Below are 21,746 nucleotides of genomic sequence, written 5' to 3' on the forward strand. Positions count from 1 at the left end.
GGTCCCCTGCGGCGCTCCTGTGCTGCTGACCACCGTGTCAGACCTACAGTCTCCCAACCGCACATACTGAGGTCTATCTGTCACATCTTTCGACTGATTTGATGCCATTCTTTACCAGCAGAGCCATGCCGCCCCTCTGCCTACCTTCCCATCCCTCTGATAACCTTGGAAAAGCCTCATCCTGGGAACAAATACGGCAGAGTTGAAAGAACTGAGAGAAGGGAATAGCATTGTTACAGGAGACAGGGTGGGAAGAGGTATGGTCAAGATAGCCATGGTTTTATAAGAGATATCAGTATAGCAGGAGTTCCCAGCCTGGGGTCCACGGACCCCTTGTTTAATGGTATAGGTCCATGGCATAAAATCAATTGTGAATCCCTGCGGCAGACAGTTTGTCTCCAGAGGTGGAGACAGAGCAATCGAGAAAGGGAAGAGAAGTGTCCAGGAACGGACTGAGTGAGTTTAAGGGCAGAGTGGAGGCTGGAGGCAATGTTGATGAGATTGTCGAGTTCAGCATGGGTGCACGAAGCAGTCATCAATTAGCACAACATAGGTTTTCGCAGAAGTAAAGCAAAGTGAGGTGCTTTATATTCAATGAAACTTGCAACTTATTTTACTGAACTTCATAAGCTGCACACAAAATTGCGCTAAAACGGCTTACGTAATAACATCATCACATCAGACCAGCCTCTTAAAGTGAGACCCAACTCAATGTCGGTGTTTATGAATTATGGAGATTTCTCCCAGTTCTCCCAATACCCGACACAGCTCCCCCCCCTACAATTCACTAAAACCGGGATGCGAGCCTGCTTGGAGCTCAGACGAGCCACCTGCCTTGGGTCCTGTGATCCATGGGTGCCAAAAAGTCCTGGATGTGTGGGTCCAGTTAAAAATCTGGGGGGGGGGATGCGGACCTCAATAAGGCTTCAGTAATCAATGATCTTTGCACTTTGGACCCATGTGGAGGGGTGAAGCCTAGGGCTATTGGACTGGCGTACTATGCCAAGTCCTTCCATGTTGGCAAACTCTGCCCCCTCAGTTGCCAGCTTTTCTGGGTCCAGTCTACGTGTGTGGGCATGGACTGATGGGCCAGTTGTGGGAATGTGGTGCTCACGTCCATGTTTTGTGACTGCAGTGGAGAATGTGGGCTTGGTGAGGTTTGGGAATTCACCCAGCAGTCGAGTAAATTCACACGCAGTGGTGCATGTGCTTGACAGAGTCATTGTGGGGAACTTACTGGGGGAGCAGGATAACGACCCAAAGCCCTTGACATCCACAAGCTGGCAGTTGTTAAGATCGACTAACAGTCCTTGGGCGCACAGGAAATCTGTACCTAGCGGAGGTCTAGCCTCTTTAGCCAGGACAAGTTCCCATGTGTAACATCGCCCACTGAAGCACAGTGTCACACGTCATGTCCCTTAAGTCTGGAGCCTGCTGCAGCTGGTGGCCTTCAGCGAGGTTTCATCACTCTCTCCCTTCTCATCAAAAGGTGATGCGGGCAGCACGCTCACTTGAGTACCCGTGTCACACAGGAAGCTTCACCCCGAAAGGGTGCCCGTAGTGAACAATAGACGACCCTCGTAGTTAGAACCCGCGGTGTTCACAGACCTCTGATGACCCCATGCGCTGGCACTGTCGAAGATGCAAGGCGGTTGGCACTTCCTAGTGTTCATACCAGAGCGAGCATGGTAAAATCACAGACCTGGCATTGTCTGTTTCACAGCTGTGGGCCTCCTTATGCTGACTGGGCTTATTCAGGTAGAGAAAGGAGGAGGAATGATGCACCGTCGCCTGGCTGAATGTAGACTATCAGCCATTTTAGCAAGCTCCCTATAGTCCTTCACGGGTGCATTAGTGAGGGTTATGTGAACTTGATTAGGCATTTGCTGCATGAAGAATTCTTTAAATATAAAACCAAGATGGTGATTTCCCAGGAGAGACAGCATGTGGTCCATTAGCTCCGACGGTTTACCATCGCCAAGACCAGGCAAGGAGAGCAGCTATTTGGCGCACTCAGACTCCGATAGTCCGAAAGTCTGTAAAAGGTGAGTTTTTAGCAATCAGTATTTATCATGCACAACACACTGGAGGAAGTCAGCAGGTCGGGCAGCATCCTTGGAAACGAGCAGTCAACGTTACGGGCCGAGATGTGTTGTACGTGTTGCTTTGACCACAGCATCTGCAGTGTACTTTGTGTTTAGTATTTATCATGTTAGGCAAGTGTTCAAGCAGACTCACCACTCTCACAGCCATGGATTTGCCGAAGGGCGCCTCCACATTAAAGAATTTGGTGGGGTCAGTGGTGATTTCTTGCAGAGCAAACTGGGCCTCAGCTTGTATAAACCAGCGACAGCGTGTTGCTCCCAGTTTCAAAGTAACTGCATTGACCATCATGTCCAATAGCTCTGGAATCATCCTAGAGTACCAGAGTCACCAAATAGAACAAAGTGGAAGTGTGGTGCTTTATGTTTAACGAAACCTGTAACACATTTTATTGAATCCAAACCCTACACACAAAAATGCACTAAAACTAATAATGTCATCACGTCAGACCAGGCTCTCAAAGTGAAACCCCAACTAAATGTTGGTGGTTGTGAGTTACGTATATTTCTCCCAATTACCTACAGCAGAAAGAGTAAGGGAGTATTATCGAGGAGGGCTTGGAACATGGACTGTACCATGAAAAGGCAGGCATAGGTTATATGGGTTTGCATAGAAAGAGGACCTTAGGACATGATCCGAATAATTGACAGAGGGGCTGAATGGCCTACTCTTGCCACTACTCTGTGTGACCTTGTTCCTTTAATTCCTGTCTTATCAAACTTCTGATCTCCTGACCAATTATTTCCCTAAATTATAATATTTCGGTGGCCCTGAGAACGTGCAGTTATCTTGCGTTGCTAGTTAAATGCATGTTGTTCCAGCCGCTTCAGGCTGAGAACTACAGAACCCAGCCTGCACTGCGAAAACAACACAAACGTGCATCCGGTGCACTCTTACGTCATGTCCCGTCTCTCCCATTCCAGTGCAACTGCAACCGAACGTGTTTGACGTGCGCCTGTCATTGACAGCTGGCTGACCCAATCGAACGGGAGGGCAGGAGGGGGCGGCGACATGAGGCGACCAATGAGGGCCAACGAGCGGCGGCCGATCAAGTTAGTGGGGCCGGAGTTTTCCCTCGGCGGATTTTTTTTCTCTCTCTGCCGCTGTCGCCCGGGCCTTTCTGGAATCGGGGAAGGCCCCCCCTCCCCCCAGGTGAGAGCCGGGGCGATCGAGAAAATTCGACGGCCGGCGGGCGTGGACCGGGGTTGTTTTGTGACTGGATGTTCAGGGAGCGGGCTGTCGAGTGGGACCGGAGCCGGGCCGATTGGCTGACGTTTGTTATCCCTGAGGGATTTGCCTGAGGAGAAGGAGGAGGGAGGAGGGGAGGTAGGCCTCGGGCATCACCTGGAATTGGTACTGAGGGGCTGGGGGGTTGCATCCCCGGGGGTGGTCAGGGTGGTCCTGTGGACGGAGGGAGAGTGGGAGGAGGAGAGTGGTGGGAGGAGGCAGCCCGCCATTTGGGTGGAAGGGCGAGGTGAGGGGGGGGGGTGTTAAGATTTTTTAAATCCTCCCTCAGAGGGGGATCCTGCTGGTCCCTTTCCCTTATTCTTATCCCAACCCCCTGAATCTTGTCAGCTCGGCTACCAGTATCTCTTTTCTGTCTGCCTCACCCTCTCCCTCCCTGCACTTACTCTGTTTTCTGTCCCTTCGTTCACCCCAAAAAAAATAAGGTGGCAGTTGTTTCTCATTATTTTTGACCTAATGGAGTGGAGTTTTTATTTCTGTATGTGACAACCTGTTACAGGCGTGACTCATTGGTGAAACAGACTTCTGTAGATATTTAGTGAGTAAGTCAGGCTTCTTGAGAACGCTTTCTGTCAAATCTTTATCTTTTCCGTATTTAAGTCCTTTATACTGCTGGGGAACGGTGCAGGGTTGATGTGTTGCTGCTGCTTGTAGGGGGGGTGGAAAAGCTTTGGGATTCTAACATTTGCCATTCATTCTCTGGGTTTTCTTCTGTTTCATGGGTGTCTGTGAAGACTAAGAATTTCAGGTTGTATACTATACATTCTCTGATATCAAATGGAACCAGTAAACTATCAGATACAGGAGCAGAATTAAGCCATTCAGTCCATCGGGTTTATTCTGCCATTTCATTGAGGCTGATCCCTTCCCCTCAGCCCCAATCTCCTCCTCCGCGACTCTATTAACCTCTGCCTTAAGTATACCCAATGACTTGGCCTCCACAGCCACCTGTGGCAACAAATTTCACATTCACCAGAATCAAACTCAGGTCAGTGGTATATGTTGTGAAATTTGTTGCCTTGCAGGAGCAGTACAATGCAGTGTATGACAATAGGGAAAAAAACTGTTAACTGTATATTCATATTCATTAGTTCAATGTCCATTCGGATATCTGATGGCAGAGGATAAGAAGCTATTCCTGAATCACTGAGTATGTGCCTTCAGGCTCCTGTATCTCCTTCCTGATGGCAGCAATGTGAATAGGCATTTTCTGGGTGATAGGGGTCCTTGATAATGGATGCCCCCTTTTTGAAGCGTCACTCCTTGAAGGCGTCCTGGATACTATGGAGGGTAGTACCCATGATGGAGCTGACTTAAGTTTGCAATTTTCTGCAGCCTACTTTGATCCTGTGCAGTAACCCCCCTTCGCCCCATATAATGCTCTTCTGTAGAAATTTGCAAGTGTTCTTGGTGATATACCAAATCTCATCAAACTCCTAATGAAATATAGCTGCTATCGTACCTCCTTTGTAGCTGCACCAGTATGTTGTACCCAGGATAGATCCTCAGAGATATTGACAACCAGGAACTTGAAATTGCCTACACTTTCCACTTCTGATCCCTCTTTGAGGATTGGTGTATGTTTACTCGTCTTACCCTTTCTGAAGCCCACGATCAGTTCTTTGGTCTTACTGATGATGAGGGCAAGGTTGTTGCTGCGACACCACTCAGCCAGCAGATATAACTCTCTCCTGTACCGGGTAGAGCATTCTGATAACCACTGCACTACTGTGTACTAGCCGCTATGCTAATCTGTGAGATGGAATCCTAAAAATTATACCTTTGACTAAAATTCTGTGCAGCTAGGGGCAAGGCTTATGGAATACTTGCTTTGATTAGTTAAGGCACTGAGTTCAAAAGTCAAGAGGTTATGTTGCAACTTTATAAAACCGATTAGCCACATCTGGAGTATTGTGACAGTTCTGGTCACCCCACTATAGGAAGGATGTTGAGGATTTGGAGAGGTTTATCAGGATGCTGCCTGGTTTGGAGGGCATGTGCTATAAACTTGGGTTGTTTTCTCTAGAGTGCCGGTGCAGAAGTTTATAAGATTATGAGAGGCATAGATAGAGTAGACAGGGAGTATCTGTTTCCCAGGGTTGTAATACCATGCATTGAAGATGAGAGGGGGGAGGTTCAAAGCGGATGTGAGGAGTAAGTTGAGTGGTGTATGCCTGGAAAGCACAGCATTGTTTGGTAGTAGAGGCCAGTACACTGGAGACTTTTAAGAGACATTTGGATAGGCACGTGGATGGAAGGATATGGACATCTGTGTAGATAGGAGGAATTAGTGTTTGGGTATTTTTGATTTGCTTTTTAGTTGGTTTGGAACAACATTATGGGCAGAAGGGCCTATTCCTGTGCTGTGCTGGTCTATGTTCTATCTCATAAATAAATACTGGTGTTGTAAGTAACTGTGTCTATGTTTCAACTCGTACCAGAAAATGTAAGTGTTAAGTAACATTTATGAATACTTTAATTTTGACTGAAACTGCTGAATTACCTTTTGCCTTTGCCCACCTTTACCTATTTGAAAAATCTGAGAAGTTCTGTGTGCTGTTGTGTTCAGTATTTAAGTGTGTTGCAGGAAATACATTGTGAAGTCATAATTTTTCAGGGGTATTTAGTGACTTGAAATTAATGTTGGGTCCACACCAGGGATGCTGCTGGGTGACCATCATACCTTCCCATTTTAACAATTGCACATCAGTGTCAGGCAGTTGTAAGTCTTCCTCCGTACTGCCTGAACAGTGCATGTCAAATCTCAGAAGCTGTGTGTCCATTTCTGTTTCTCTTGTCAGCTGTCCTGTGACACTCAAACTTGGTTGGCGTGAGCTGTGAATTCTTTGATCCCAAGAATTGTCTCTAACTATCTTGAACTTGAGTTTGAGGTGGAGTTCTTGCAGAGAAGAAAGTTTTAGTTGGAATTTGCAAAAAGAAACATTATTTAATAGTAGGAAAGGATTAAAGTTCATTAACCTAGTGTGTTTATTATGCCTGAGAACTTTTTTTTGCTGGTACATCACTGAATTGTCATGATTGGGATAGGGTATGTAGCTTTGTTTTGTTTTTGCCTAAACAAGGCCACCAAGTTATCTATTAGTAATGTCCCAAACTGGGGGGAGGGATGTGTTTACGTATTTATTTATTTATTGAAATATAGGCAAAATTAGTCCTTCTGGCCCTTTGAGCCGCACCACCCTGCAGTCCCCTGTTTTAACCTCAACTTAATCACGGAACAATTTACAATGACCAATTATCCTACCAACCGATATGTATTTAGACTGTGGCTGGGTGGGGGTGGGGTGATGGAGTATCCGGAGGAAACTCGAGTGGTCATAGGGAGAACATTCAAACTCCTTATAGGCGGTGTACGATACAAATGTTATGAGTTGTGAAATTAATATTTTTGAGTGATTCCTTGAGGCAATATTGAAACTGAAATTCCAGTTTGACTTTTTTATTCCCGGCACAGATTGGGGGGGGGGGCAGTCCTTGAAGTTCGTGAATTATGGTGCTTTGCTTTTTTTTAGAATTACTTTTCTATCCCTCATCTAAGGAATCAAAGTACAAAGTAAATTTATTATAAAAGTGTATATATTTTTAGTTTTATTTATATGTGTGTGTGTGTATATATAAAAATGTGTGTATATATGTGTGTGTGATATATAATCACCATTTACAACCCTGAGATTAATTTTCTCACAGGCATACTCAATAAATCCATGGACTAATAACCATAACAGAATCAGTGAAAGACCACTCAACTAGAGCGTTCAACCATGATGTAGAAGACAACAATCTGTGCAAATACAAAAAGAAAAAGATAAATAAATAGATAGATAGATAAATAAGCAAGCAAGCAAGCAATAAATATTAAGATCCTGAGATGAAGAGTTCTTGGAAGTGAGTCCGCAGGTTGTGGGAATATTTGAATGATGGGGCAAGTGAAACTATCCCCTTTGGGTCAAGATCCTGGTAGATGAGGGGTAGTAACTGTTCCTGAACCTGATGATGCAAGTCCTGAGGCTCCTGTGTCACGTTCCTGAATCAAACACGTAGCAGCATTTTTGTCAGCTTGTTGAGATCTATTAATACTAAAATCAAACAAACTGTTTATAGCTCAGTTCCATAACAGGTTAATGTTGTAATAGGTCCATAATTAATTCAATGTTGCATCACAGGTAGATAGGGTCATGAAGAAAAGTTCTGGCACATTGGCCTTCATAAATCAAACTACTGAGTACAGGAGTTGGAAGGTTGAAGTTGTATAAGATGTTGGTAAAGCCTATTTAGGAGTATTGCTTCAGTTTTGGTTACCTACTTACAGGAAAGATGTAAATAAGGTTGAAAGAGTATAGAGAAAATTTACAAGGATGTTGCCGGGTCTGGAAGATCTGAGGTATAAGGGAAGATTGAATAGGTTAGGACTCTATTCCTTGGAATGTAGAAGATTGAGGAGAGTTGGTAGAGGTATACAATATTATGAGGGGTATAGATAGGTTAAATGCAAGCAGACATCTTCCACTGAGGTTGGGTGGAACTACAACCAGAGGTCATGGGTTAAGGGTGAGAGGTGAAATGTTTAAGGGAAACATGAGGGGAAATTTCCTCACTTGAGTGGTGAAAGTATGGAATGAGCTGCCAGCATAAGAGAAGTTTGGATAAGTACATGGATCGTTGAGATACAGAGGGTTATAGTGCTGGTGCAGTTGGATGGGAGTAGGCAGTCTAAATGGTTTGGCATGGTCTAAACTCTGACTTTATGACTCTAGGTAAACTATTGTTGTGTTTGATGGGTTACACATTGATTAGGAGGCATTCGAATGGTGATATTTTAAGATTGAAGAACAGCAGAGTTAAAAAATTAAAACTTTTAATCTGCAGTGGGTGTTAGCACAGATTGAATCATCGATACAGATTAGTAATGAGATGAGTGAGTGGAATGCTGGCAGGAGGGCTGATGACTTGAACCAGTGATTCATAATGTACTGCTCTGTCTCATTCATTAGATTCTCCCTTCCTGAAGATCATAGTGTGGTATTGCAGTGAGGCTTGCTTGTGGGAAGGGAAGATTCAGAATCCAAATTGGCATTTAGCTTCAGATTAATTTATCACATTGACATATACAGTGAAATGTGTTGTTTGCATTTACAACCAGCACACATAAGGTGTAGATGTTTCAGGTAGAGGCATGTAGTCCTGATGAAGGGTCTTGGCCTGAAACATCGATTGTTTGCTCTTTTCCACAGATGCTGCTTGGCCTGCAGAGTTCCTCCAGTATGTGTTGCTTTGGATTTCCAGCATCTGCGTATTTTCTAGTGTTTTTGACATGCAAGATGTGCTGGGGGCTGCCTGTAAGGAGTTTTTAGATTCTGCCCGTGACCGAGGAGGTTTTCTGTCAGGTGCTCTGGTGTCCTAAAGACACACCGGTAGGTAGGTTAATTGATCATTGTAAATTGTCCTGTGATTAAGCTGGGGTTAAATTGGGGCTTGAAGGGCCTGTTCTGCACTATAATCAGTAAATGTCGTCACGCATTCCAGCGCCAATATTATCTGCTTGCATTTATGTCTTGCGGACCATTGCTCCAAAGTGCATATGGAAACGTGCATAATTTTGAAAAATGCTGTTTGAGCTGATGGGAATTGTATTTGAAATGAACAAGTTCATCACAAAACTTGACATCCCAAAGCCATTTTTCCATCAGATAATGTTTGAAGTGAAGACACTGTTGTAACGTAGTAGCCAGTTCGCGCACACTTGCTTTGTGATCAGGCATCTTGCAGATTTAAGTTGAGGGCAAGTGTTAAATGGTCCATTCCTCTATAAATAATGCCATGACAACTAATAACTAGTTAGAGCATTGGTTTAGTAGATCAGTAGAGCTACTTGGACTTGATGGTTCAATCCCAATGATAAAGTTGGCACTCTAGATGTTGGCAGTGGCTTGGAGTGGTGACGAGGAGGGTAGCTACGTCATCGGGGTCATCAGGTGGGCACCCTTCTTCTTTGACATTTCGTTGATAAGCCCATGACGTCTCCAGAAGGCTCAACGGTGCTACTTGTCATCCCAGATACACCCCCCTTAGTTCCGTACTCTCCTGTCTTCATCTTGCAGCCCAGTTGTTGTCTTTCCTTTTAATCCAAATCCAATTGCTGCTTTCCTCTGCTGATTTCCTCTGCAAAATTTATAATGAACAGAAGATGTCTCAATCAACACATTATTACTTCAGTTAAGAATTGGAGGGGTAGTAGGCTTTGTGTTGGGGAGGGGGTGCCTGCATTTAAGTCTTTAAACTGGGATGGAATCTTTCTCGGGAGAGTGTTTTACCTCCTGACATTCTTGGCATTAAGAACAGACTCGAGCAGTATTCGTATTGATCTGATTGTTGCTTGTTCAACTTCAGTCATGAAGAAAAGTCCTGCATCTGCAAACACAAAATACACTGGTTGATACACTGGGGATAATACACATCTCTGCCTTTTCCAGTTAGAAGCATCACTTGACTGCTATCTTCATCTGGTGTGGTCTCGTGCTTTTGGCATTCTGGTATCATATCTTTTTATAGAATTTGAGTCAAGATCAGAACTCCCTTGAGTTGTTTAGTCACCCTACTGTGCAAAGAAATACCCAGTGCCTATTCTAAATCTGCAGTTTGCAAATTCAAATCTGTGTCGCACACTACAATCTTTTTTTCTTTTTGAGAGTTTAATAAGCACTTGGGCTTAAAGTTGTGAATCGCCTACAGCGTGTCTCTCCTTTACACTGTACATTCATGATCATGCCACTTGTAAAGTTGAGACTAGATCAGAGATTCCCAACCTTTTTTATGCTATGCCATAGATTCCTATCATTAACTGAGGAGTCAGTGGATCCCAGGTTGGGAACTCCTGGACTAGATAGTTTTCTCTTTATCACTAACAGATAATAAACTTTTGGATCTGTGTGTATTTCAACACATGGACTGGGTAGGAGATGTAGGGGATTTTTACCCAGTGTCTGCCCTGTGTGCTCATCAGCAAAACTCAATGAGTGTCTCCCAGGTTCTCCCTTTCAAGAAGCAAATCAGTGTGTGAGCCATGCCTCTGGTCTTGTGCCCCAACTTGTTGAAGTTGTACATTTGTGCAAGCACTAACACATGAAAAATTTATCATTTCTGGCATACTTGGTGATAGACTAGTTATCAATAATAATTGTGTTGGAGAGAAGGGATCAATCTTGTGTCCATGCATCCCCCTTGATTGAAGATTCTGTGTTTCTCAATGTGTTCAACGAAGACCTGAAAAGTACAGTTGTTTGTGTGGTATTAGTTTAGGCAGATTTTGTTTGTCTATTATTGGTACTTGCATGCAGATCAGACCACATTAATGCAGAAATCCAGCTAAAGGCAGTGTTCACAAACTTTTTCTTACAGCTATAGATCTAGGACGAGATTGGAAAGGAATTGTGAGCCTGCACTGAGCATTTATGTTGCCTTCCCTTTCCCTAGTCCTGACTCCCAAAATTATGTGGCAAGGGACCACATAATTTTGATATGTGAGCCTCTGTTTCCTCTTTAAGTGGGAGTTTTAATTAGCCATTCCTCCTTTCTTTCTCCACACAACAGCCATTGCAGCTGATCTGTTCAGGTGACACACTGTTCCATTTTGGATATCTAATTCCATCACTACCACAAGTATTGGGAGAGGATGTTGAAGGTTATGGGGCGAAGGCAGGAGAATGGGTTTGAAAGGGATAATAAGTCACTCACACGAGGAAATTTGCAGATGCTGGAAACTCAAGCAACACACACAAAATGCTGGTGGAACACAGCAGGCCAGGCAGCATCTGTAGGGAGAAGCACTGTCGACGTTTTGGGCTGAGACTCCTCGTCAGTCCTGATGAAGGGTCTCGGCCCGAAACGTCGACAGTGCTTCTTCCTATAGATGCTGCCTGGCCTGCTATAAATCACTCATGTTTTGATGGGGGAACAGACTCAATGGCCTAATACTGCTCCTGTGTCTTATCGTCTGACTGGAGAGGGGTATTGCTCTCTGTTCACAATTTAATTTACTCTGGTGCATTGCTCTTAGTATTACTGTCGGTATGGGAGAGTGAGGCAAGATGGAGTGGTGTCTGTCTGGCTGCTTGCCTTCGTTACCACACTAGCCCAAGCAGAAGAAAAATGGGCTAGTGTTCCCGTTGATCTCCTGTGAATTATAGAGTACCATCAAAGGGATACCAACAAGCATTTGTTTCTGAAGTCCATGTCACCGATGCTGTGGCTTTTGGTTTTCTGCCATGAAACAATAACACTTTCCTTGCTACCACTTCCAGACAACTTGGTTGGAGAGGTAGAATTCAGGTTTTCTTTAACTTCGAACCAGACCCAAATGTGCATAGCTTTCCAACAAGTGCAGTAAGTTATGTGCACTTAAGTACTTTTGCAAATTTTCACTTGTTCAAATTTTCCATATTTCCTTACAGCATAGGGCACTCTGCCCACTGAGTCTTTGCCAGTTACAGGAGCATTCCTGTCGGCCCCATTTCCTTGCTCATTTCCCTATAACCTATTTTTCTTTCCTATCGTCTCACTCCAGTTCTCCTGCCACCCACTACACTAGGTGTAGTTTAGAGCAGCAAGTTAATCTGACAACCATCATTAAGGATCCCCATCACCCAGGACGTGCTCTGTTCTCATTGCTACCATCAGGGAGGAGGTACAGAAACCAGAAGGCACGGACTCAACTATTCAGGAACAGCTTCTTCCCCTATACCATCCGATTTCTGAATGGACACTGAACCCAAGAACAGTACCTCACTACTTATTTAATTTAAGTATTTTATAGAGAGTAGGGGGACGTCCTTTTAGAATGGAGATGAGGAGGAATTTCTTTGGCCAGAGAGTGGTGAATCTGTGGAATTCATTGCCATAGGTGGTTGTGGAGGCCAAGTCAATGGGTATTTTGAAGGCAGAGGTTGATAGATTCTTGATCAGTCAGGCCATGAGGGGATATACAGAGAAGGCAGGAGATTGAGGCTGAGACGGTAAATGGATCAGCCTTGATGAAATGGCAGAACAGACTCAATGGGCTGAATGGCTTAATTTGCTCCTATATCTTATGGTCTTGTATATATTTACTGTAATTCAGTTTTTTTTATGTATTGTATTTTATTGCTGTTGCAAAGACAACAAATTTCACAATTTTTGCCATTGCTATTAAACCTAATTCTGAATCTGAAGAAGCAGGAGCACCCAGTGTTGGAGAATAGGTGGTGTGTAGAGCGTACACACAGTTAGGATCAAACCTGAGTTACAGGAGCAGGCTGGTGATACGACATACTGTTATGCTGCCCGTTTTTAAATGGAATTAGGTCATAGATGAATGTGGATGTAAACACAGATTCTGCAGATGCTGGAACACAGCAACACACAAAATGCTCAGGCAGCATCCATGGAAATGAGTTGAAGTTTCGGCCCGAGACCCTTCTTCAGGACTAGAAAGGAAGGGGGAAGATGCCAGAGTAAGAAGGTGAGGGAGGGGAAGGAGGACAAGCTAGAAGGTGAAAGGTGAAACCAGGTGGATGGGAGGCAATAGGTGGGAAAGTTAATACATGGCTGTGGCAGTGAGTCTAGGTGAGCACATGGTCGAAGTGTCATGGGGAGGAGTAAGAGTGTCTCACTCACTGTATTCATCCAGCATTTGGTGTGTATTGCAATGAATGTAGGCACAGTAGTGTAGTGGTTAGCACAACACTTTACAGTACAGCTGTTGCTTGTATGGGAGTTTGTACATTCTCCCTGTGACCACGTAGATTTCCTCCCGCAGTCCAAAGACGTACCAGTTGGTAGGTTGATAGGTTATTGTAAATTGTTCTGTAATTAGGCTAGGTTTAAATTGGGGATTGCTGGGCACGCAACTCAAAAAAAAACCCAGTAAAGCCTTTTTTGCGCTCTATCTCAATAAATTTTTAAAAATTTTGTTGGTGAGATAATGGCACTACTCTTCATCCTCTAGCTGCTCCTAAACCAGAAGCAATCTAGATGATATCAGTCAGGAATCAACCACATTGGGCCTGGAACCTGTGAATAACATTGTTACAGTGGCTTGTTACAAAAGAAATCCAGTAGTGTCATGGACATTACTTTCTATTCCAGATTGAATTTGAACTCAACAGCTGTGCTGTTGGGATTTATTATTTCTCTGGATCAATAGTCTAGGTCATTATATTATTATGCTGCATTCCTGGAAGCATGTACAATTAGAAGTCCAACTCACCCCTGTCCAAGGACTGTTAGTAAAAAAGACATATTTAATGTCTGCAATGCTGGTAGTGTATTGCAGATGAATTACAACCTTAACCTGTGCCTTTTTCCTTTTGGGTCACCATTATCTAACTTAATTGTCTCTCCTTGGAATTTAGGAAGGTGGCCTTGAAATTTTATTCTGAGTAAATGAGGTGACTTTCACTCCTCACGGTAGATAGTATGGTCCTTATTGACCTATATGTAAGGTCAGTGGAAGCAGAGCCTTTTGCCAATATTCAACAAGACAGCACTGAGTCATGTCATCTGCAGAAATTCTAACACAGCAATAGTTGGGTGTGTAAAAGGAGGGTGGGAGGATGAATACAGGGTCCTGGTGGAGGAGTTTGAGGAATGGTGCAAACTGAATCATCTGCAGCTCAACATTAGTAAGACTAAGGAGATGGTGATGGAATTTAGGAAAACTAAGCCTGCATTATTCCTTGTTACTATTGATGGTAAGGACATGGATGTGGTGAGGACCTACAAGTACCTGGAGGCGTACCTGGATGACAGACTTGAATGGAGCACCAACACAGAGACTGTGTACAGGAAGGATCAGAGTCGTCTCTACTTCCTCAGGATACTGAAGTCCTTTGGAGTATGCAGGCCTCTTCCTCACATGTTCTACCAGTCTGTTGAAGCCAGTACAATTTTCTATGTAGTGGTGTGCTGGGGAAATGTCATCAACATGGGTGATGCAAACAGGCTCGTTAAGCTGATTGGAAACCCTGGCTCTGTTATAGGAGTCAAACTGGACACACTGGGGGCTTTGGTAGAACAAAGGACCCTCTGGAAAATCCTGGCAATGCTGGACAATGTTTCTTGCCCTCTGCATGCCACCTTGGCTGAACAGAGGAGCAGTTTTAGTAATAGACTAAGACAACTGCGCTGCTCCAAAGAGCGCTATATGAGGTCATTCTTACCCTTGACCATTAGGCTTAATAATGAGTTATCTACAGCTGGGGAAGTGATGACTCCCTCCTGTTAGACAGTTTGTGGTAATTTATCTTTTATTCTTTCTACTTTTCTAGTATCTATATCTGTGTATTTGGAATGCTACTATAACACACTAATTTTCTTTGGGATCAATCTGTCTCTATACACCACATAATGCAGACAAGTCAACCAATCAGGATAAGTCTTACATAGTGAATGGTAGGGCATTGAGTGTGTTAGAACAAAGTGATCTGGGAATACAGGTCCATAATTTGTTGAAAGTGGCGTCACAGATAGATGGGGTTGTAAAGAAAGCTTTTGGCACATTGGTCTTCATAGATCTAAGTATTGAGAAGAGGAGATAGGATGCTTAAGTTGTATAAGATGTTGATGAGACCTAATTTGGAACATTGTGTGCAGTTTTGGTCACCTACCTACAGGAAAGATGTAAATAAGGTTGAAAGAGTACAGAGAAAATTTGAGGATGTTACTGGGTCTGGAGGACCTGGGTTATAAGGAAAGATGGAATAGGTTAGGACTTTATTCCTTGGAACATAAAAGATTGAGAGGAGATTTGATAGAGGTATACAAAATTATGAGTGGTCTAGATAGTGTAAATGCAAGCAGCTTTCTCCACTGAGGTTGGGTGGGACTGCAATCAGAGGTCATGAGCTAAGGGTGAAAAGTGAAAAGTTTAAGGAAACATGAGGGGAAACTTCACTCAGAGGGTGATGAGAGTGTGGAACGAGCTGCCGGCGTAAGTGGTGCGTGTGAGTTCTATTTCAGTGTTTAAAAGAAGTTTGGATAGGTAGGGGTATCGAGAGCTATGGTCCTGGTGCAGGTGGCTGGGAGTAGGCAAGTTAAATGAATCAGCATAGACTAAAGGACATGTTTCTGTGCTGTACTTTTTTTTATTATTCTATGACTTTATTCATCTGTTTGTACAAGTAATTTTTATTGGCGCTTATCCATTGGTATGCAATACCTGTAGCACTGTACTTGAGCCTATTTGATTTGCTCCAGCTCTGCATTGAAATGCCCTGCCAATCATGTGAATCAAGGGTAAATGTATACTCATGTTTAGTTAAATAATCCATCATTTCCCACCATCTACTGTAAGGAGTTTATACATTCTCCCCATGACCACGTGGGTTGTCTCTGGGTGCTTTGGTTTCTTCCCACGGTCCAAAGACGTACCAGTTGATTGGTTAAATGGTCATTGTATATTGTCCTGTGATCAGTCTAGGGTTAAATCGGGGTATTGCTTGATGGCATAGCTTGAAGGCTGGAAGGGCCAATTCTGCACTGACTCAATAAATAAATTTCATCTAGTGAGTCCTGATTCATTTGTTGCAAGAGCGGCATGATAGTGAAGTAGTTCACATCACATTTTACAGTGCTGGCAATTGGGATTCAATTCCTGCTACTATCCATAAGGAATTTGTACGTTTCCACATGACCACGTGTGTTTTCTCCAGGTGCTCGGGTTTCCTCCCACATTCCAGAGATGTACGAGTTAGGGTTAGTAAGTTGTGGGGTTGCTTTGTTGGTGAAATATTCTAACTGTGTTGGTTGTTGACGCAAACAAGGCATTTTGTGACAAATAAAGCTGATCTTTAATCTTTACTGTTTAAAGTTCAAAGTAAATTTTATTAACAAACTACATTTGTCACCATATATAACCCAGAGATTCGTTTTCTTGTGGGCATACTCAGCAAATCTATGGAATAGTAACTGTAACAGGATCATTGAAAGATCTACCAGAGTACGGAAGGCAGCAAACTGTACAAATATAAATAAATAGCAATAAATAATGAGAGCATGAGATAACAAGGAAAATAGTCCTTAAAAAGAGATAATTGATTGTGGGAACACTTCATTGATGGGGCAAGTGAGTGTAGTTATCCCCTTTTATTCAAGAACCTGGTGGTTGAGGGGTAGTAACTGTTCGTGAACCTGGTGGTGTGGGACCTGAGGCTCATTGTGGTGAGTGAAGTTATCCACACTGGTTCAGGAGCCTGATGGTTGAGGGGTAGTAACTGTTCGTGAACCTGGAGTTGTGAGTCCTGAGGCTCTTGTACCTTCTACCTGATGGCAGCACTGAGAAGAGAGCATGGCCTGGGTGGTGGGGATTCCATAATAATATTTAATAAGTCTCTACCTGTGTCAAATTATTCAGTATCTTTAGACCTTGCAGCCACATGTGTTTTTGCCCTCAATTGATCATTATTTAAAAACTTTTCAAGCAGGATTTATAAAACTAAAGAAGGAACTTCTGCAAATTTGCACTTTTTACCTGATGGATACCCAGATTATTATCTTTGCTGGCCTGTGAACTTCCTCACTCTGATTAGGCAACTTGCCCCAAAGTAGGAATTGGCATCAACGTTCCTAAACTGTGGTTTGGTTCTAAACTTATGGTGCAACTACCTATGTAGCACACACAATATGGCAGAGGAACTCAGCAGGGCCAGGCAGCATTTATGGAAAAGGAAAAACAGTCCACGTTTTGGGCTGAGACCCTTCATCAGGATTGCAGTGGTCTTGTAATACTGTTTAAGTAGCAAATATAGGGCATATGTATAGTGCTTTATCAATAATTAGACAAGCAATCCCTGTACCGAAATGTTCAAGTATATGTCTCTGAAATTAAGCAGTTTGTTTGCTGAAGGAGCAGTATTTTTCTGCGTCTCTGCCTTCATCGACTTCTCTTTTGTACAGAAACATTTCACACTCTTGACCTCATGGCTCACAGTGTCGCCGACTAGTGAATCTGAAGAACAGACTTGCAGAATAGGAAGGTTTTAAATAGACACCGTTTATTATTGAAGCCAGTAGGGTGCTCACAAAAAAATTCAATTGTGAGTAAGGCATTTTGAAGAAGAGTATGCCATGATGGCCCACAAAACAGGAATGTTGCCTGTGTTTGTTTTTTAAAGGTGGCTTTGAATTTTCTTCCATGCATACTGAAGTGCTTATTTTGGAGTGATGTAGCTGTCCAACCAAATTTGCCAGAGGGAATTATGCTAAAGTGACTCTGGGCATTTCCTTTGTCAGGTGACTAAATTTGGGAGCTTCTGTTGGAAACAGCTCTACGATTGCCTGCACTCCAGCTTCCTATGTCCTCCCTCATGGTATTGTCCTTTCATACCAGAGATCTACCTGAGCACAATACTAAATTATGTTAGTGAGCTCATTATAGTCATGTGTTCCCTGATCCTTGCAGTTTCTCCTCTTCTCTCCCCCCCCCCCCCCCCTGAGCCCTTTAGACCATTGAGAATGAGTCAAACATTGCAAATCTTGGGTCCTGTAGTTCAGTTGTTAATGGAACAACTGTGGATTTATTGCGATGCATTTTGAAGTTCAAGTGAAATTATTAATAACATTATAACTTTGAACTAAAAGTAGGGTGTTTTTTTTCTCTGTACGGTCAGGTCCCTGATCGAATGTTCTGTTTCCTTTTGTGGTAGCACTATTGAAATGAATTTCCACTTTGTGCAGAGTTCTTTTTGTATCCAGTGTGTGCCAGCACTGAGTGCTCTGCATGCTAATGCAATCCAGATGTGGGTGGCTTTAGCACTGATGTCATACATTGATGGAACTTCAGTTCTTGGCTTAATAACTGCTCCAGATGGGCCTGGGCTGCTGGATTCTGGGGTGGCGGTGTGGCTGCTGCGGGTTGCATTCTTTCTTGGGAAACATTCTGACTATCGAACTGTTAGATCTGTAAACTGGGTAATGCTGGGAGTGGGTGGGGCAGGGGAGGCAGACTGAAAGCTGTACTGAGTGATAGAGGACTGATTCACATCGTCTCACTCTGATCCACAAGTCTGAGAAAAGTGAGAGCATTTTCCAGGTTTGTTCAGAATGGTATTCACAGATGCCTGGAATAAAAACAGTGGCTGAGTAGATGGGGAAGGGCGAAGAAGAAATATGGAAAATTGGCTGCAAAAGTATACTTGTGTATTTGATATTTCTTTTTTTTTGTCTTTTTAGTGACAACATGAAGCCCTAACTGCAAGAAACAAGAGAAAAAAATAAGCAAGTACCGAGTTTACGACGGTCTTCTGCTAGAAATTGCCTGAAGTTGTTTCTCTGTCCTGTTTCCAGTGTTGAGTAGTTCTCCCAGACTACTGTATCTGGGGGGAGGGGGTGGGTGGGTGGGGAAGTGAATCGAAGCAAGGGAGGGGAATTATTTGGATCCCTTCATTCAAAAAAAAATGTTTTGACAGAAAATACACCTACTGCTTCAAAGGCTACAATATCGCTCCACAGACTGGAAACATGTGATGTTCTCCTCTCGGCGTTGGGGTGCCCGAAGAAAAGAGACAGACAATCGTGCGGGCTTGCGATCATGATGTTTCGGGATCAAGTTGGTGTGTTAGCTGGGTGGTTCAAGGGGTGGAATGAATGCGAACAGACGGTGGCCTTGCTATCTCTGCTGAAGAGGGTCAGTCGAACCCAGGCTCGATTTCTTCAGATTTGTTTGGAGCACTCGCTGGCCGATTGCACTGAAATCCACATACTGGAGGGAGAGGCCAATGATGCTGGTGAGTAGCTTCTGTTGACCTGTCCTTAATGTAATTAAAAGTCTGATATTTGTGTGTTAGTATGTGAGAACTGTTTTCAGAGTACTATTATCAAAGTACGTATACCTTATGGGTGTTGGGGTGGAGACGCGTCCTTACCAAAGGAGTTGTATGGCGCTCCTGTCCTCTGCAAGCCTGCAGGTCAGTCTTGGGCAAGGTGTAGCACCTGCTTAGCCCCCACCCAATTAGGGTCACGTGCAGCCATGGGAGCAGGTGGTGGATGGTCATATGAGCAGCTGATGTACATCATAAGTCCTGGTTATACGACCATTAATACCAGGCAGGCAATCTCTGAAGAGTATTGATAATGGCTAGGGTCACCTGTCTTGTAAAGAGACCGCCCAGAAAAAGGCAATGGTAAACCAGTTGTGTAGAAAACTTTGTCAAGAACATGGAAATACCATGATTGCCCATGTCATACGATACAGCACATGATGATGATGTATATCATATACAACCTTAAGATTCATATTCTTGCAGGCAGCCATAAAACAGAAACACGGTAAAATCTATCGTAAACTTCACACAACAAAGACACAAACCTCCTATTGTGGAAGTTATTAAAAAGAACAAACCATGCAAACAATAAAATCAGTAAACAGTAATACACAGAAACACGATCAGTGAAGTCCTCAAAACGGAGTCCATAGCTATAGAACCAGTTCAGTGCTGAGGTGAGTGCAGTTGGTTGAGACACCTGCACCTTGCGCCCAATGATAGAGATGGATCAGATGCAGGCTATGGGACGGGCTTGGGTAGGGGATCCTGGCTGACATGGAGTAGTGAGCTCAGCAATGGTTTGTCCTCTACCCTCAGCCTCGATGCCTTAATCTTTTAATCTCGCTCAGCACTTAAGTTGGCTAAATGTCAGTTCATCTCTTGCTCTCGAGCCTGGGCCCCACCATTTTAATCCAGCATGGTTTCAATCTAGCCTGAAGTCTGCTTCAGCAATGACTGAAACCATTTTGCTTTGTCTATTTTGCTACAGATAGTTAGTGCCATAACATACAATATTGGCGATCGTGGTTTTTCCATGACCATGATTGTTCTTGGCAACTTTTTCCAAAAGAAGTAGTTTCCCATTGTTGCTTTCTTTGCAGTGTCTTTACAAGACAGGTGATCCCTACCATCATCAATACTCTCCAGTCATGTGTCATTGGTCACATAATCAGAGCTTGTGATACACACACAACCATCCACCACCTGCTCCCATGGCTTCACATGACCCTGATCGTGGGGGGGGAGGGGGGTGATGGTTAAGCAGGTGCTACACCTTGCCCATGAGTGACCTGCAAGATAACAGAGGGGAGGGCGTCTTACACCTCCTTTGATAGAGACATATCTCCACCCCACCAGCCCCTGTATAGGACAATAATAAATTTAAAGTGGTAAAGTAGTGATGTTGACGCAATGTGAGCAAGTCTAGTGAATTTTGAAAATTCTGTCTGACCAAATTGCAATTCTTGTGGGAGCTGGATGGGCTTGGCCCTTGGCTCTGCACTTGGATTTATCCACTCTCTGATCTTGGTGTCAGCTTGATGAAATAGCGGTGTTCACCCATAAACCCAGACATCGCTTTTGCTTTTAGCCTACAGTTTCCACTGTTGTTTTTGACATATCTTTCTTTACTAGGTTATTCCATAGGTGCAGTTTTATTGAAGCTCTGCCCACCTCCCCCGAGGGTAGTTGAAATCTGTCGAATGGCATCCATGTTAATGATGTCAGATGGCATCGTGTGGTTGACCCACACAGTATCGTGTTCTCTGTTTACGCTTTGCTGTTTGCAGACATGTTTCTAAACTGATGTCTGGGTTACAGGGGACAAGGAGTTGTATAATGAAAACAAGCCAGGAAATTATAGGCTGGTGAGTCTGTGGGACAATTATTAGCTGTTCTGAGGGTCTGGATATATAAGTATTTGGATAGGCGTGGGCCGATTAGTGATAGTCAACATGGCTTTGTGCATGGTAGATCATGTCTAACCAATCTTGTAGATTTTTTTGAGGAAGTTACTAGGAAAGTGGATGACAGCAAAGCAGTGGATGTTGTCTACATGGACTTGAGCAAGGCATTTGACAAGGTCCCTCATGGGAGGTTGGTCAAGAAGGTTCAGATTCTCGGCATTTAAGATGAGGTAGTAATCCAGATCAGACGTCGTCTTTGTGGGAGAAGCCAGAAAGTGATAGTACGTGGTTGCCACTCTGACCGGAGACCTGTGACTAGTGGAGTGCCGCAGGGATCGGTCCTGGGTCCTTTATTATGTGTCATCTGTATCTATGATCTGGATGATAATGTGGTAAACTGGATCAGCAAATTTGCGGATGACACCAGCAATGGGGGTGTAACAGATTGCTGACTTGCAGCGGGCTCTGGAAAAAAAAGGCTAGTGGAATTTAATGCAGACAAGTGCGAGGAGTTGCACTTCAGTAGGACCAACCTGGGTAGGTCATGTACAGTGAACTGTAGGGCATTGGGGAGTGTGGTAGAACAAAGGGATCTGGGAATACGGATCCATAATTTGTTGAAAGTGGCAGCACACGTAGATAGAGTTGTAAAGAAAGCTTTTATCATATTAGCCTTTAT

At 43.7% G+C, this 21,746-nt stretch overlaps 1 protein-coding gene across 4 annotated transcripts in view; it reads left to right on the forward strand.

Annotated features, from left to right (window-relative positions):
- The first annotated feature begins 3,124 nt into the window (after nucleotides 1-3,124).
- The window catches only part of LOC140737331 (protein Smaug homolog 1-like), a 145,401-nt gene continuing 126,779 nt past the window's right edge, over nucleotides 3,125-21,746 (forward strand). For 2 of the 4 annotated variants that reach the window (XR_012101106.1, XM_073063765.1), the window contains exons 1-2: nucleotides 3,125-3,255; nucleotides 18,571-19,124. Coding sequence is in view for 3 of the 4 variants with exons in the window: in XM_073063765.1 (XP_072919866.1) it covers nucleotides 18,929-19,124 (196 nt within the window). In the remaining variant the exon portion in view is untranslated. Of the gene's footprint in view, nucleotides 3,256-3,316; nucleotides 3,430-18,275; nucleotides 18,431-18,570; nucleotides 19,125-21,746 lie in introns of those variants that run through there. The other 2 variants (XM_073063767.1, XM_073063766.1) reach the window with 2 other exon arrangements.

The sequence above is a fragment of the Hemitrygon akajei genome, chromosome 12 (assembly GCF_048418815.1).
Source record: "Hemitrygon akajei chromosome 12, sHemAka1.3, whole genome shotgun sequence".
Classification (NCBI taxonomy): domain Eukaryota; kingdom Metazoa; phylum Chordata; class Chondrichthyes; order Myliobatiformes; family Dasyatidae; genus Hemitrygon; species Hemitrygon akajei.